General features: G+C 51.1%; 1 protein-coding gene across 4 annotated transcripts; it reads left to right on the forward strand.

The window, feature by feature from the left end:
* Positions 1–1,551: 1,551 nt before the first annotated feature.
* Adra2a (adrenoceptor alpha 2A) lies at positions 1,552–5,583 on the forward strand. 4 transcript variants are annotated; one of them, XM_015988669.3, is made up of 2 exons: positions 1,552–2,388; positions 2,486–5,583. In XM_015988669.3, exon 2 carries the CDS (start codon positions 2,793–2,795, stop codon positions 4,188–4,190), a length of 1,398 nt encoding a protein of 465 aa, XP_015844155.1. In that variant the 5' UTR covers positions 1,552–2,388; positions 2,486–2,792; the 3' UTR covers positions 4,191–5,583. The 4 variants fall into 4 exon arrangements, with proteins under 4 accessions (XP_015844155.1, XP_042121261.1, XP_015844156.1 ...); XM_042265327.2 differs by having other exon boundaries at positions 2,528–5,583; XM_015988670.3 differs by having other exon boundaries at positions 1,552–2,351.
* Positions 5,584–15,572: the final 9,989 nt, after the last annotated feature.

The following is a 15,572-nucleotide window of genomic DNA, read 5'->3' on the forward strand; positions in this document are numbered from 1 at the left end:
GAGACATCCGAGAAGTACTTAGGAGCATCATCAAATACCCTGGTGCTAGTCAGAGATGAAAACATCAGCTGGAGGAGTAGGAATTGATGGTCAAGGTCATTCATTTAGCCTGCAGTCCTCAGCCAGACCTGAGCCTGCACCTTGATGCCCAGGGGGTTTTCCTCTCAGAGCTTGGAACCTGGGCTTGAATGACAGCATATGGCATTTGATTTAGTGATCTCTGAAGTATGACAGCTGTTTCTTTAGGTCTTATGTCCACCCTGTTGACATTTCCTGCTCTCCTGGACTTCCCAATCTGCCTGCTGCTCATCTGGAGTGCAGATGGCACAGTGAATCTGATGCTACAGACATCCAGCATGCTCGGGAACCTTGATCACTTCCCGCGCTCCTGCCGGAGCGTTCTTCCCAGAGAGAGCATGGGAATAGCCGTTCTTGGCTAGCACCCTGCCTCCACTGAAAGATGTTGTGCAGGTGTGTGTGTGTGTGTGTGTGTGTGTGTGTGTGTGTGTGTGTGTGTGTGTGTTGGGGGTGTAAGGGGAAGGCACATGTATGTGGGGTGGAGTTTAAGATTTTTTTCTCTTAATTTTAATTGTACAAATGTGAGGTGCTGTATGTTAATTCGGTATTCTGCACAGCATGTAATGACCAAATCAGGGAAGTTAACATTTCTATTTCCATAAACAGAAGAAACCTTTTTGATTAACACATAATAATTGTGTACATTTGTGGACTGCAATGTGATACTTTAATACATGCACACAAAATGTGCTGATTAAAACAGCGTGATTAAGGCTTACGTCTACTTATGATGTTGTGGCGCTCCTCTTTTCTAGTTCTTCATAAAATATCTGTGCCTCAACAAATGCTTAATGGTTCCCAGCAGTTTAAAGCAAGCAGAGAAGAGGGCGCAGGACTCCCTCACATCTGTAGAAGGTTCGAGCCTCACTGTCGTTGGAGGTAGACACATAAAACCCGAGGATTTCTGCAACATGACACAGTGCAGTTTGAAATTTGGATTTTTTTTTTCCCCTTGAGCTTAGATCCAGAATTGCCCCAAGATAGGAGAAGATGTAGGAAAGGACTAGAGACTGGAGCCTGGAGCCTCAAGTCGCTTCCCAGCCGTGACGCTCAGCGGCCAGCAGGTGTCAGTGCTCTCTCGTTCTGTCTCGGCTCAGGGCCTACGCCTCCAGGACCCTTCCCCACTGCGGTTCAAGGGGGCGCGGTACAGACCACAGGCCCCGAGCGTCCGGCAGACAGCTCTATGGCTGCAAGGATACGTGGCCTTCTCCTTCCCAAGTATGACTAACTCAGGCCTGATCTGCTCACGCGTGGGTGCTGTCCATTCCGCTCCAGCGGTTCCATAGGAACCTGCACATGCTTATCTCTCCAGGATCCCTTTCATCCCGGCCACCGGGAGCACCTGCGCCTGGACTGGGGCGGGGCTGCTTCGCCAGCGACCCCCTACGCAACGCTGCGTCTCCTAATTTGTGTCCCAGCACCCTGACACCCTTTCCTGCTAGAACCCAGCTAGATCAGTGCGTTCCTGGGTGCTACTATCTCCTGGCCCGCCCGGAGCTGCACGGCCAACTCCCAGCAGGGGCCGCTCCCCACTCCTTAGGTTCTCTCTTAAAGCCCCTCGTTCACAGTACCCGCCTTTCCAAAAGGCTGGTCCAGCCTGCGAGGCAGCGTTCTCTGGGGTCCGATGCTAGTGCAGGCTCTAGACCTAGGGAGGGGAGGCGCGAAGGGCGGAGGAGGGTCGGCTTCCCACGTGGGGGCTGACGCTAGCTGCTCGGCAACGCCGGCTTCATCCTGGGGCTATAAAACCAGTTCACCGTAGCGCGGCGGAGCAGCAGCGGCTCCCGCTTCAGTGCAGACGCCCAGCAGCCGGTGCAAGCCGCCCAGCCGCCCCAGCGCCTTCAGCCCAGAGTCCTGCTAAAACTCGAAAGGTCTTCGGACCCCCACCGGGTCTGCTGCGCTCAGCGCCCACCCAGCTCGCGGTTAACAGCCACCCTTGCCTCGGCCGCGGCTCCTGGAGAGCGGCTCGCTCACCTAGCTTGGCCCTGAGGACAGGGAGTGGGGGGCGCCTTCATGCGGCCCCCACCCCCTTCACCCTACCGCCGCCTCCGCCCCCGAGCTCTGTGCGCTGCGTCCCAGCCCCAGCAAGGCGTACAACTTTGGAAGTCCCGTGGTTCTCCAAGAGAAGGCAGAGTCCGCGCCCTCGCTCGAGGTCCGGCCCAGCCCGCGCCATCGCGCCGGAGGGGCAGCGACAGAGTCGGAAATCGCTTCGAGGGTATAAGAAGACAGACCTAGGACCCTGAGCCCGCACCAACACCCCTCGGCTGCCTCTTGGGGTAAGACTTCCTGCTTTTGCTCAGCTCAAAAGTCAAGGTATAGATTTAATATCTATTTAAATATATTTGTATAATTTTCTGACGTCTTTCCAAGTCATCAGGCCACCGATGATTTCTTTTCTCTTTTCTTGAAGAATAAATCTCTAACCACCAGCTGGCCCTACTCTATCCTGCAGCGTAGAAATAAAACTTGGCTGTGTTTGGGGAGCTGGAAGAGAGAAGGCGCCCACCAGGAGCGTCGGAAGGACCAGCCGGTGCCAGTTCGCCGGCGCCAGTCCATGGACCACTAGAGGTCCCCCAGCTTGGGCCCGGGCTCCCTGCGGCCCTCTCCCTATGTGAGGCGCGGCGGGACGATCCGCGTGCCGGAGGAAGAGGAGGACCCACGGACGCGGGGCCGGAAGACAGCTGGCAGCAGGCCCAGGAGAACCGGCGCCCGCGTTCATGTTCCGCCAGGAGCAGCCGCTGGCCGAGGGCAGCTTTGCGCCCATGGGCTCCCTGCAGCCGGACGCCGGCAACACCAGCTGGAACGGGACCGAGGCGCCCGGGGGCGGCACCCGGGCCACCCCTTACTCCCTGCAGGTGACACTGACCCTGGTGTGCTTGGCTGGCCTGCTCATGCTATTCACAGTGTTTGGCAACGTGCTGGTTATTATTGCGGTGTTCACCAGTCGTGCGCTCAAAGCGCCCCAAAACCTCTTCCTGGTGTCCCTGGCCTCAGCGGACATCCTGGTGGCCACTCTGGTCATTCCCTTTTCTTTGGCCAACGAGGTTATGGGTTACTGGTACTTTGGTAAGGTGTGGTGCGAGATCTACTTGGCGCTCGACGTGCTCTTCTGCACGTCGTCCATAGTGCACCTGTGTGCCATCAGCTTGGACCGCTACTGGTCCATCACGCAGGCCATCGAGTACAACCTGAAGCGCACGCCGCGCCGCATCAAGGCCATCATCGTCACCGTGTGGGTCATCTCGGCCGTCATCTCCTTCCCGCCACTGATCTCCATAGAGAAGAAGGGCGCTGGCGGCGGGCAGCAACCGGCCGAGCCAAGCTGCAAGATCAACGACCAGAAGTGGTATGTCATCTCGTCGTCCATCGGTTCCTTCTTCGCGCCTTGCCTCATCATGATCCTGGTCTATGTGCGCATCTACCAGATCGCCAAGCGTCGCACCCGCGTGCCGCCCAGCCGCCGGGGTCCGGATGCCTGTTCCGCGCCGCCTGGGGGCGCCGATCGCAGGCCCAACGGCCTGGGCCCGGAGCGCGGCGCGGGCCCCGGGGGCACCGAGGCCGAGCCTCTCCCCACCCAGCTTAACGGCGCCCCGGGGGAGCCCGCGCCGGCTGGGCCGCGCGATGGGGATGCGCTGGACCTAGAGGAGAGTTCGTCGTCCGAGCACGCCGAGAGGCCCCCGGGGCCCCGTAGACCCGAGCGCGGTCCCCGGGCCAAGGGCAAGACCCGGGCGAGCCAGGTGAAGCCGGGGGACAGTCTGCCGCGGCGCGGGCCGGGGGCTGCGGGGCCCGGGGCTTCGGGGTCGGGGCCGGGAGAGGAGCGCGGTGGGGGCGCCAAAGCGTCACGCTGGCGCGGGCGGCAGAACCGCGAGAAGCGCTTCACGTTCGTGCTGGCCGTGGTCATCGGCGTGTTCGTGGTGTGTTGGTTCCCGTTCTTTTTCACCTACACACTCATAGCGGTCGGCTGCCCCGTGCCATACCAGCTCTTCAACTTCTTCTTCTGGTTCGGCTACTGCAACAGCTCGCTGAACCCGGTCATCTACACCATCTTCAACCACGACTTCCGCCGCGCCTTCAAGAAGATCCTCTGCCGCGGGGACAGAAAGCGCATCGTATGAGCGGGTGGGATGTGCCCAGCTTACAGACGCTTGTCCGATGCAGGCTCCGGGCTTCGAGGGGGCGCGTCTACTCAGGCAGCCCCAGCACCCTGAAACCCAGGACCTACCTGCTCTATGTGTTATCTAACTTGGAGGGAGCCCCTTGGTCTCTGAGGGCACGTTTTGTTACACGTGTAAAGCTCTGGTTGAGAGGGACACATGCGCCTTTTGGTGGCTGTTATGGTTGCTCTCCACCCATAGCCATTTTCCTGGTGGGCTACCCTGATCAGTATTGTTTCCTAATACTATTCTCATCCTCCTCCCTAGTCTGACTTTCCCCAAACTCTTCAGAGCAAGCGCAGTGCTAGAGAGGGCATGGCTGCCAAAGGGTTAATGAACCAAGATTCCTAGCCCTGGCTAATTACCACTCTCCCTTCTTAAAAAAAAAAAAAAGATTCAGGGCAGCCCTGCCTGCCCTCCCAACCCCCACTGTAAATATACATTATTTTTGATAGCATACTTTGAAGTCCTCAATATTGCATTGGTGTGATGTGGGAATCACGGCCGTGGAGATGCTCTCCCGTTAGAGACTCAGACAGTGGCTGTACCTGATCCAGACCAAGCTCCTTTGCAATGCAAGCCCTTTCCTGGTGTTATTATGTGGCTCTCAGTGCTTTTCACCAGTAACTGGTGACTGCCCCTTGGACACGGACCTGCTTTGAGATTTTCTGACAGAGAAAGGGTTTCTGTTCATTTCCCCCCCCCTGTGCCTAACAGCATAATTGCCTTTTCCTATGTAAATATGACAGCGATGGACAAAGACAGAAGGAAATGAACCTTCTGCCTTACATCAGCCCTGTGTATAAAGCCATTATCCTCTGGGGCACCACTTGCCCCAGTAACTCACTTTAAAACTGACTTTGTGGTTCCCACTCCTCTGGGGCCAAGGCTTGAAGAAGAACATGTATGTTTCTATCTTGTCTGTGTGCTGCCCCTCCCCCAGAAAATGCTGACTAAGGGGAATCTTTTAGCTGCTGATTTTAGCTACACAGGAGTGGAAATTATGTGGAAGAAACAAACCTGATACAATTTGCGCAAGGTAAACAACAGGAAGACAAATGGGCTGCCACACTGTACAGGGCCAGCCCCAAGAGCTCTTCCGTATGAAAGTGTTCCCTTCCCCCGGCTTTTCTGGCTGAGATCATGTCACTAACAATTGCCAAAGTGGGGGTGGGGCAGGGCAGGAACTTCGTGTTTACAGCTGGGTTTCTACTTATTTTAGGTGGACAGGGAAGGCCTGTGCTCTGACTTCACGAAAGAAAAACTAAATGTCAGCACTTGTTGCTTATGACAGTGGATTTTTAAAAAATAAAGTTTACAGATCAAATGTGAAATAAACATGGATTAAGTGGTCCTCTTGTCTGAGTTTTCAAGTCTTTGAACTCTGGGCTTATCCATAACACACACACACTGTAAATTATCTTTAAACCTCTGGGCAGTGACAAACTACCATTCACGTGTTCCTTCCATGCCAGCCACTGTGTGCCTATTCTGGCCATTGCCTTCTTTAATCTTTTGTAGAACACTGTGAGGTAAGTCCTATTGTTATTCCCATTTTACAGGTAAAGAAATTGAGTGCAGAGGGCAACTGGCTTACTCGGGGTCGACAGACGTGTAAGTTCATTATATTCTATTTCATCTGGTTGAAAAGTCTGTGCTCTTAACCCCAGACTTTCCAGAGTTGTGGTACTGACATTCCTCTGAATGTAAGTGCATTGCACACATAGTGTAGGTGTCCCAAGTGTGCAGTATACACATATCCTAAAGTGTCTATATGTCCCAAAGTGTGTGTATTCCTCAAAGCATGTATCTATCCCAAAGTGCAATATGTGTATACACTTGAAAATGTGCATCCTAGAGTAAAATGTGCTGATAGACAATGTGGTTAGCTACTCCATAGCTTGGTATCAGCACATAATATATTAGTTGGTGGCTTCTATTCTCTAGCCAGAAGCATGCATCCTTGTTGTATGTCTCTCATGTCAACATCTGCCCCTTTGCCTCTGAGTGTTCAAGGCCTTCACAATGACGGTTAAAGTACTTGAGTGCCCGAAGGGTCTTAGAGACCTGGTGATGCCACAGCTAAGGAGGCGGCCCAGTGGAAGTAGCTTGCTTAGGCTCCCACACATGTAGGTGATGGAGCCCTGGCCTCAGGCTGCCCTGAGTTAGGGAGCGGCTGAGCCCTCTGCATGACTGGGAGGAAAGTCTCCTGCTATAGCTGCTTAGAGAGACCTTAGTGAGGAGCTGGTTTTGAGGGACAAATACAAATGACAGGATGTGATTTTGATGGGAGAGAGAATGTTGTACAGCCACCTGTAGCCTGTGTGCAGACCAGCTCTGCACGCTCCAGAAGTGTGCAGACCAGCTCTGCATGCTTCAGAAGTGTGCAGACCAGCTCTGCATGCTCCAGACGTGGGTCCCAAGTGCCTTCGGACAGGCTTGCAGCATCATGCCTACCATGAAGGGGTATGTGCAAAGATGGGCAGTAGATGGCCTTGAGAGGAAACCCAGAACAGAGGAGCCTGGGAGAGGAAGACAAAGGGATTTTAGAGGAGGTCCTGTAGTCATCTGGGTTCTCCAAGCCTGAAGACTGGAGGAAAGGCAGGCACTTGACTCCAGTTACCCCTTGTTCAGGGGCTTCACAGATCATCCCCAGGCCCGTGACACCAAGGCTGGCTCCCTGGTCTGATACTGAGGCCTGCTCTCACCCTACCTTACCCTGACTCCAATCCCTCTATTCTAGGGCACCCATTGCCCTAAAGGCAAACAGTGCTAGACAATAGGCCAGCTTGGCAGGCCTCCAGGACCAGAGCTGTGTGACCCAGGCATAGAGGCAGATAGACTCGTAGCTCACCCTTGGCTTTATTCTGCTCTGCTTGCTGAGAAGGTGTTTGCCTTGCCTGTATCCCCGGAGGCCAACTGCTGCCTAGAGCGAGAAGTGAAGGCAGTGATGTGTATGGAGGGTTTGGTACTGTGGCATCTCCCGTTCAATACATTAGCAGAGAAGCCTTAGAAGTGGGTTTAGCCTAGAAAATGAGGACACGAGGGCTGGAGCCCATGGTGGACTATTGGGCTTCTGAATTCACAGTAGGACTTGCTGTTCATGTAAAGGGCTCAAGCAGCAGTTTGTGAAGGTGCATGTGGGAGCAAGTGGGGGTAACGAATGGATCTTACCATCAGGAGCAAAAGATTGGAGATGGTCCAACATCCCCGGTCCCTGGTCCCTGGTTCTCCTCTGGGCCAAGAGAGACGGCGCTACTTCATACAGTTTTCTTGGGCTGTAAAACTGCTGGGTCTGGCTGGGTTCCTTGCTGTGAGGACAATGGGTTTGGGGGGAGGGTAGGAGCCTCATTTTTGTTTGGATAGTTGAGCAGCTGCCTCCCACAAGGCTTTGTTCAAGAGCTCAGGTGAGATGGTAATAACATGGTTCAGGCTTTCCCTTCTTCATGACTCAATTCAGAGTTTGAGAGCCCAGATGTGGCCTGAGCCCCTTCAGCCTCCACACTGCCTAAGCAGAGATCCTGAGAGCTGCCTGGTTATGCATCAGGCTTACTCCCCTCTTCCCCTGGACTCTCTGTCGGTTATCACCTGCCTCTATCACAGATTCTGTTTGGTTGTAGGGTGTGAAAGGCTGCTGAGAAGTCCCAAACACTGGCTCTCTGCCTGCTCTGCATCTAGCACCATGCTGTGCGTTGCATGACCTTCTCCTTTCCTGCATGCACTGTGCAGTCATCCTTTGTCCCTGTTGGAGCTAGCAGGGAGTCTTCACCACCCTCTGTGAGCTTTAGAGTTGCACAAGAAGACAAGATGTGCCTGTGTGGAGAGGGCCATAGTGGCAGCGTGGCAGAAGGAGTAATGGGCACATTGGAAGGAGAAGTTCAAAGGGGTCATGGGGATCCTGAGATTTGGCTGAGGTCAGAACAGGGCGATTGGCTTTAGTTCTAGCAGATGAGCTGTCAGGCCATGGGCCCCTAGGCCCAGCCAAGACCTTGGCTTTGATTTCAACAGCCTGTTCATGGTGGTGGTAAGGCTAGCTCCTGTACCTACTCAAGAAATCTGTTAAAAGGGTTGTCTTCCTTATCCAGGACCCCAGGACCCTGTTCTCTCCAGAACTAGAGCTCATTGCCAGTGTACCCTCAGTACACCTTGGGCTTTGACAATCTCCAAGTGGGTCCAAGAGTCTGTCTTACAAAGACACACCATCTTCTACACAGAGTCCTATAATGGAGCCAGGCTACACTATGGCAGAGTCACAAACACCATCCTCATGAAAGAGTTTACCTGTAATGGGAGCCCGGCCACACTACGGCAGAGTCACAAACATCAGAGTTTACTTGGGAAATAACATCTATCCCTTCAATTGACAGAAATCCTGGGGTTTGGAGTTCCATACAGAAAAAGGTTCAGGGCCTGTTGGAAGGAAAGTAGATGCGCTATCAGGAAGCTGGGTTTCTAGCCCTAATTTTGCTGTTAACTAGCTATGTGACCTTGAGCCCATCTCTCTGAAGGATTTGCAAAAGGAAACTCATTGATTGGTGTAGTGTTATGTGGACATGTGTTCTGTAGTGCTAATTAAATCTATCTCTGGTCTATCCGTGTATCTATGCATCTGTCTCTTATCTATCAAACATACATCATAAGGCCATCAACCTTGGATCTCTCATCCACCTGTGACCACTTGTCACCTGCTATCTGCTCATCTATTATTATTTTTGTAGTGCCTTTCAAAAGTAAATTTTTGATTATAATTAAATAATTTCCCCCTTCCCTTTCCTCCCTCCAAACCCTTCCATGTACCACCCCCCTTGTTTTTTGTTTGTTTCAAATTCATGGCTTCTATTCCATCAATTGTTGTTGTTGTTGTTGTTTTGTGTGTGTGTGTGTGTGTGTGTGTGTGTGTGTGTGTGTGCCTAAATATACACATAGAATATGTTCAGTCTGTATAATGTAATTTTGACAGGTCCCTTTAGTTGCTGTGTTTCACAAATTGTAGTGAATCGTGTTTGCAGGGACACTTGTCTTAGGGATCTCTGGGGCTTTTTTGCTGATCCATTTTAAGATGATAGAAAATACTAAATCTGTTTTCTCTTGTCCACGTTGGGTGAAGCATGTATAGGGATGGGTCTTGTTCTTCCTGAGGGCAGGTGTTTCCTGCAGCACTTCATAAGGGTTGGAACTGGGCTGCTGTTGACAGATGTGGGCTAAGCTCGCCTGTACACGTGTGTACATGTAAGTATGTATGAGTGTACATGTGCGACTACAGGAATATATGGGTGTGTGCACTTGTATGATGTGTCTGTGTGTGCATGTGCTTTCTGTGTGTATGGATACACAGGACCATTTGGCTCATCTGGGCTGGAAGATCTAGAATGTTGAAGGCAGACACGCATGTGTCAGAGGAGGAAGTTGCAAAGAAAGATCAAGGGGTGTGAAATTGGCTCACAGATTCTAACTGCAAGGAGCCCCTCCTCAAGCTTAGAGCAGGCTCTCTGTAGTCACGGGAGAGTTGCCCTTGACCAGGGTAACAGTGCGGAGCTAGATTACCAATGATGGATGTAAGCATCTTGGACAGACCAACACTAGTTCTCAGCTCAGTTTTCTTCAGCATCCACACTCTCCTGCCTCAAGGAATTCTAGGGAAAGAGGGAGGCCAGGCTGCTGAAGCTGTTAGTGCTCTTTCCAGCTTGGTCAAAGCTAGAAATGTAGGACCTTTTTGCAATTTGGATCTGAACAGAAACGATGGCGCACTTAGAAGGGATAAATGAGGGAGACTGAAGGATTGTTCACAAGGTGCAGGCAGGGTTGAGAGACACCTTGAAGGGACAGTACTGGAAGGGGGCATTCAGCATCCTTAGGCCCAAGGGAGAGAGTTGCTGATCAAACTCCCACAGCTGATGCTGCAAGGAAGGCGTTGGCAGATGCCGTTGATGGGAGGCCTTAGCCAGGCTGCCTTTGGGCAGGAGGAGAGGCAGAGAATCTCCACCCTTGCCTCTTTTACTACTGCACCTGGATCTGCTGGTAGCAGTCCTCCCCGCAGACTCAGAGAGTACAGAAAGCTCTCAGGGTCAGCCTGCCATGGCTCAGCTCAGGTGGTCCACTGCAGAGGCAGGGGCAGAGCATTTGATACCAGACCTGAAGCCAGGACGAGGCAGCACGATTGCTCCTTGGGAGATGAACTGGGGTGAGGCCGTCTGCCTAAATCCTGCGCTTTGTCCGTGGGCCAGTCACTGGCATCACGGGGCAGCTAGCTGTAGAGAAAATAACGCAGACCCTGCCTTCTCCTTTGTGGATGTGAGAGACTGTTTCCATACCGTCATGAGCATGGCTTACTGTGTGTGCACACGTGTGTCCACACAGACACACAGATGGATAGGTCTGCACACACCCAGACCCACACATCGTCCTCTTACTCTTCTTTTCTGCAGTTTGGGGAGACTCACAGCCATACTTCTCTGGGCCTTTACTGCTTTGTCCATGTCTGAGTGTGAGCTTCTGAGCATGAGCTTCAGAGGCCAAGAAGCAGCCACTAAGCTGCCCAGAAAAGATGCCATTAAGGCTGAGGTCTGGGTGCGGGGAAGTAGGGACTGGCCCAAGCAATGTCATCACATAGCCCTGGATACATAGGGAATTCTGTCGCTCACTTCTCATCTCTGGGCCCTCCTCAAATGTTGTCTTAGCACACTCACTGGACACACTGTTTTTTTATACTCTGGTCCTAGTGTAGGCATGGAGACAATGAAGTGAACAAATGACAGATTCACTTCTTCCTTCCTTCTTCCATCTAAGAGTTATGTTTCAAAGCTGTGGTTACACTGGTAGAGTTGGGGGCAGAGCAGTGAACAAGGAGATCAGAGCTAGTGCTTTTGTGAGGGAGACTGATACAAATGGTAGATAGAAGCGACAGACGAGAGACAGAGGCTCCCAGCACCGAGAAAAAGGATGCTGGAGAAGTATGCAGCTAGCTGAGAACTGAGGGGCAGAATGGAATGAGCCAGATAAGGAGATGGGGAGGGGCAGCTGGATGGGAGCAAGCAAATGAAGTCTCCCCTGGGAGGATGGTGTGGTGCTGAGTGAACAGAGACGGGACACGACAGACCAGGCAGCTGCTGGTGGAAGATTTTGTCCTGGAGGCAGTGGGAGCTGTTCTGATCTTTTTAAATGAGAGAGGGCAATGATTGAGTTTGTTTGGAACAATCATTGTGGCCACTGGGTGGAAACTGATGAGGAGTGTGTGTCAGTCACCCAAGCTAGAGATGCTAACGGCTTCACTAGGGGCTGATGTGGTGACACTCTGGGAAGCTTGGGGTCCCTCCTCTTGAAAAGGTCACCCTGCAGTGCCCATCTCTGCAGACCTAGAGCTGTCCCTGCTTGCACCAGGGGCCCCACTTCTGTGAACAGCCAATTTTCAGGGCAGTTCCCGGTCTCCAAGATCCCTGTTTGAGGCTAAAAGCAAAAATTCCACTGGAGAATTCCCAGTTGGCCTTGGTGGTGTAGAAACTGGTCATGGAGCTGGTCTTCCCTTCTTCCTTCCTGTTCCTAACTTCTGCAGCCTCGACTACTTTCAGGCAGTGGTGGGGGTGGGGGTGAGGTGGACCGGGGATGGTATGTGGGTGGGGTATTCAGAGGAGAACCCCAGAGCACACACTGCATGGCCATGATTGGCTGGAAAGGGCAAAAGTATTTGCGGAGTGTCACCACCCAGGGTTCCTCTGAAGAGCCTCACCTCTGGGTCTCATCCTCTTTACTGAAGTGCCAGCACATCGAGACTCCTCAGAATTGTCATTTGTTTTCAAAGACTTTAGGGAATCGGTGGCACACCCTAACTCTTTTGCCTGGAACCAGGCAGCTCACTGCTCTGGGACAAGCCTTTCCTGTGGCTTTCTATGCTTGCTTCTCTGCCTGCACTCTCCTTTCTCTTCGGAGACTTCCCAAGAGCCTACAGAGAGGTGCCCAGGCTTGAGAAGGAATGCGATGTAGTTTAATCTCTATTTCCATGACCCAAATTCCCACAAAAATCAACCTGGGGGAGGAAAGACTTCATTTGGATTATGATTCCAGGTTATAGTTCACCATCGAGGGAAGTCACAGCAGTTAAAGTTAGGGACTCAAGGCAGTTAGTCACATAACACCCACAGTCAAGAGTAGAGCGAAACAAACATATCCTTGCTGTTGGCTAGCTTTTTTCATTCTTAAATAGTTCACCATCCCCTGCCTAGGGAACAGTGATGCCCACAATGGGCTGGGTCAAGTAACCATCAAAGTGATCCCTCACAGATATGCTCACAGGCCAATCTGATCCAGACAATTCCTCTTCGAGAGTCTCTCAGGTGACTCTAGGCTGTGTTAGATTAACAATAAAACCTAAACGCACGCTGGCATTTCTGAGGTGGCCATTTTAAAGCTAAGCTTCAGGATCAGAAAGACCTGATGAAATCTTTGTCCCACCATGCAGCTTTGGTTTTCGCTTTGAGCAGGTGGCCCCAGTTTCCTCAGGTGTAAGTTGGACAAGAAATCACTGGTGTTCAAGGCTTAGGCTGTGTGTGACATCGGGCACATCAATGTGTGCTTGTGTTGCTGGCCTTTTCCTTTCCAGTTTGGGAGCTGGGAGGCCTTTTCTTAGGAAGCCATTCTAGGCAGAATGGGCTGAACTGGCAGGTTTGTGTGGCTCCCTCATCAGCCTCCAGAGCCAGGGCTTTAGGGGAGTTCACAACGGGGATTTGAGCTCTTGGGCTTTCTCTCTCTCTTTCTCTGCTGAAAGACCTTGTGCAACCCAGTAGAGTGAGAGGGTGGACTGGAGGAGCTTCCAGACCTGCACGAGACCCAGGTCGGCTAGTGGGTTTCTAATAAAACACCCTCGAAACTAGGCTCCTGGAATAGGTCAGTGCTTTCAGGCTCTGCGGCCCTAGGCTGGTTTTACTGTCTCCTGGATGTGATGCAATAACTTCTGTCTCTGTAGGGCTCTGCTTGCTTTCCCTGAAGCTCTTCCTCTGCTTCCTTAAACATGTGTAGGGCTGACTGGAGAGGGGACTCTGTGAAAGGCAGAGATGCTCAAGAGTCCTGTGTGGATGTCTCTCTCTCACTCCCAGTCATCCTCCACCAGTTAGCCCCCATGGTCCCCAGGACTTGTGAGGGAAATGCTTCAGAGCCACGCTCTACTGAGTGTCTTTCCCAGGCTCCCTGCCCAGCCTGTCCAGGTGTATGTTCTGAGAAGAAATGTAAAATAAAGGGAAGCAAAGGGAACTCATAATGAGTTTCTTGACTGCTCTATGCCTTAATGAATCATCTGTAAAATGGCGTGTGTGCATGTACATAACGATGCATCATTGGGAGTTCATGGCAGTTTCTGCTGTAAAGTAGCTCCCGATCACATCAGTGATGGTCTGCTAGCTTTCATTCTGGCTTCCCGGGGTGAAAAGACCTAGTCCCTGCCTTGTCAATGATGGAGAGGATACACAAACTGCTGTGGTAACACATTGTGAGTGTGTGTAAGAATAGATGGAGAGAAACCAAAAACAGTAAAGTCTTGCCAAAATGGAGCTTTAACACTGCAGCATTTAAAGAGTGGACCATTTTACATATTTAAAAAGAAATCAAATCCGCTTGGAAAAATTACAGATTATGTTGATATTTATAGAACATTTCTCTTTTTACTGCATATGTGTATGTGTGTTTGCATGTGTGTGAGTTCATGTGCATGTGGAGGCCATCCATCAATGTCTACTACCTTCCCCAAATGCTCTTTATTGACTACATCTCCCTGAACTCTAACTCACTGAGTTCCACTAGACTGCCAGCCAGAGGGACTCAGGGATTCCTTGTCAATGCCTCAGTGCTGGGATCGCAGGTGCCCATTTCTACCCAGCATTTACGGGGGGACTGGGGATCTGAACTTTGTTTCTTGCTCTAGAATGACAAGTGCTGTATCCACTGAACTGCCTCTCCAGTCCCTTATTTTTCCAAAGAGAAGGCTCTTGGTTAATACTAGTCGAATGTGGTCACATAGAGACAACAGCAACAACAACAACAACGACAACATAATAATAACAACATAACAACAACAGTAAAAGCTGTTGATGATTATCTTCAGAGTGAGAGTTTTTAAGTAATGCTTCTTTGTTGTTGTTCAAATGTTTATTCTTTTAGCTGACTCACAGTCATGTTTTAACATTTCCTGCATTCAATTAGCAGATTTATTTAAGAGACAATGATGGCATATGAGCACAGGAGCTATGACCAAGCATGGATTTCTGAAACAGGGTAAAGAAAATTGTTAAAAACCTATGAGTATAGCAGAATATCATTAGGGATAATTTTTTGCCATTCTTGCTTGGCTCTATCCTAGGTCTCTGAGCTATCCAGCCTCTGGGTCCTGGCCCTCCAGGTAGTGACAGAGGTGGGCTCCCTCTCATGGTACTGGTCTCAAGCTGGACCCGTCATTGGTTGGCCACTCCCACGATTCTGCTCCACCTTTAGCCCAGTGCATCTTGTAGGCAAGGCAAATTATAGGTCAGAGGTTATGTGGCTGGGTTGGTGTCTCAGTCCCTCCACTGGAAGTCTTGCCTGGTTATAAGAAATGGATGGTTCAGGCTCTGTATCCCCCATTGCTGGGAGTCTTAGCCAGGGTCACCCTCATAGATTCCTGGAAGTTTCTATTGCACTAGGTTTCTAGCTCATCCCAGAGATGCCCCTGATTCCAGTTGTCTTTTCTAGTACTCTCTTCCTCCATCCTCCCCCAGCTTGATTCTTCCTGTTCCCGTTCCTTCCCATTCAAGCCCCCTCCCCCCATCCATCCACGATGTCTATTCTATTTCCCCTTCAAATGAGATTCACACATCCCCCTTTGAGCCTTCTTGTTACTTAGCTTCTCTGGGTCTGTGGATTGTAGCGTGGTTATCCTTTACTTTACGGCTAATATCTACTTATAAGTGAGTACATACCATGTTTGTCTTTCTGGGTCTGGGTTACCTCACTCAGGATGATCTTTTTTGGTTCTGTCCATTTGTCAGCAAATTTCCTGATGTCATTGTTTTAAACAACTGGGTATACCACATTTTCTTTATCCATTCAGCAGTTGAGGGTATCTAGGTTGTTTTCAGTTTCTGGCTATTACAAATAGAGCTGCTATAAACATAGTTGAAAGTGTTCATAATGATATTCTGCTATACTCATAGGTTGGTGCCTAGCCCAGTTGTTACCACAGATGCTTCACCCAGCAACTGATGGGAATAGATGCAGAGACCAACAGCTAAACATTACATGGAGCTTGGGGAATCCTGTGAAAGGGTGGAGGTAATTGCAGGAGCCAGAGTGGTCAAAGGCACCACAAGAAAACCCTCAGAATCA

Source organism: Peromyscus maniculatus, chromosome 1, assembly GCF_049852395.1.
Source record: "Peromyscus maniculatus bairdii isolate BWxNUB_F1_BW_parent chromosome 1, HU_Pman_BW_mat_3.1, whole genome shotgun sequence".
NCBI lineage: Eukaryota > Metazoa > Chordata > Mammalia > Rodentia > Cricetidae > Peromyscus > Peromyscus maniculatus.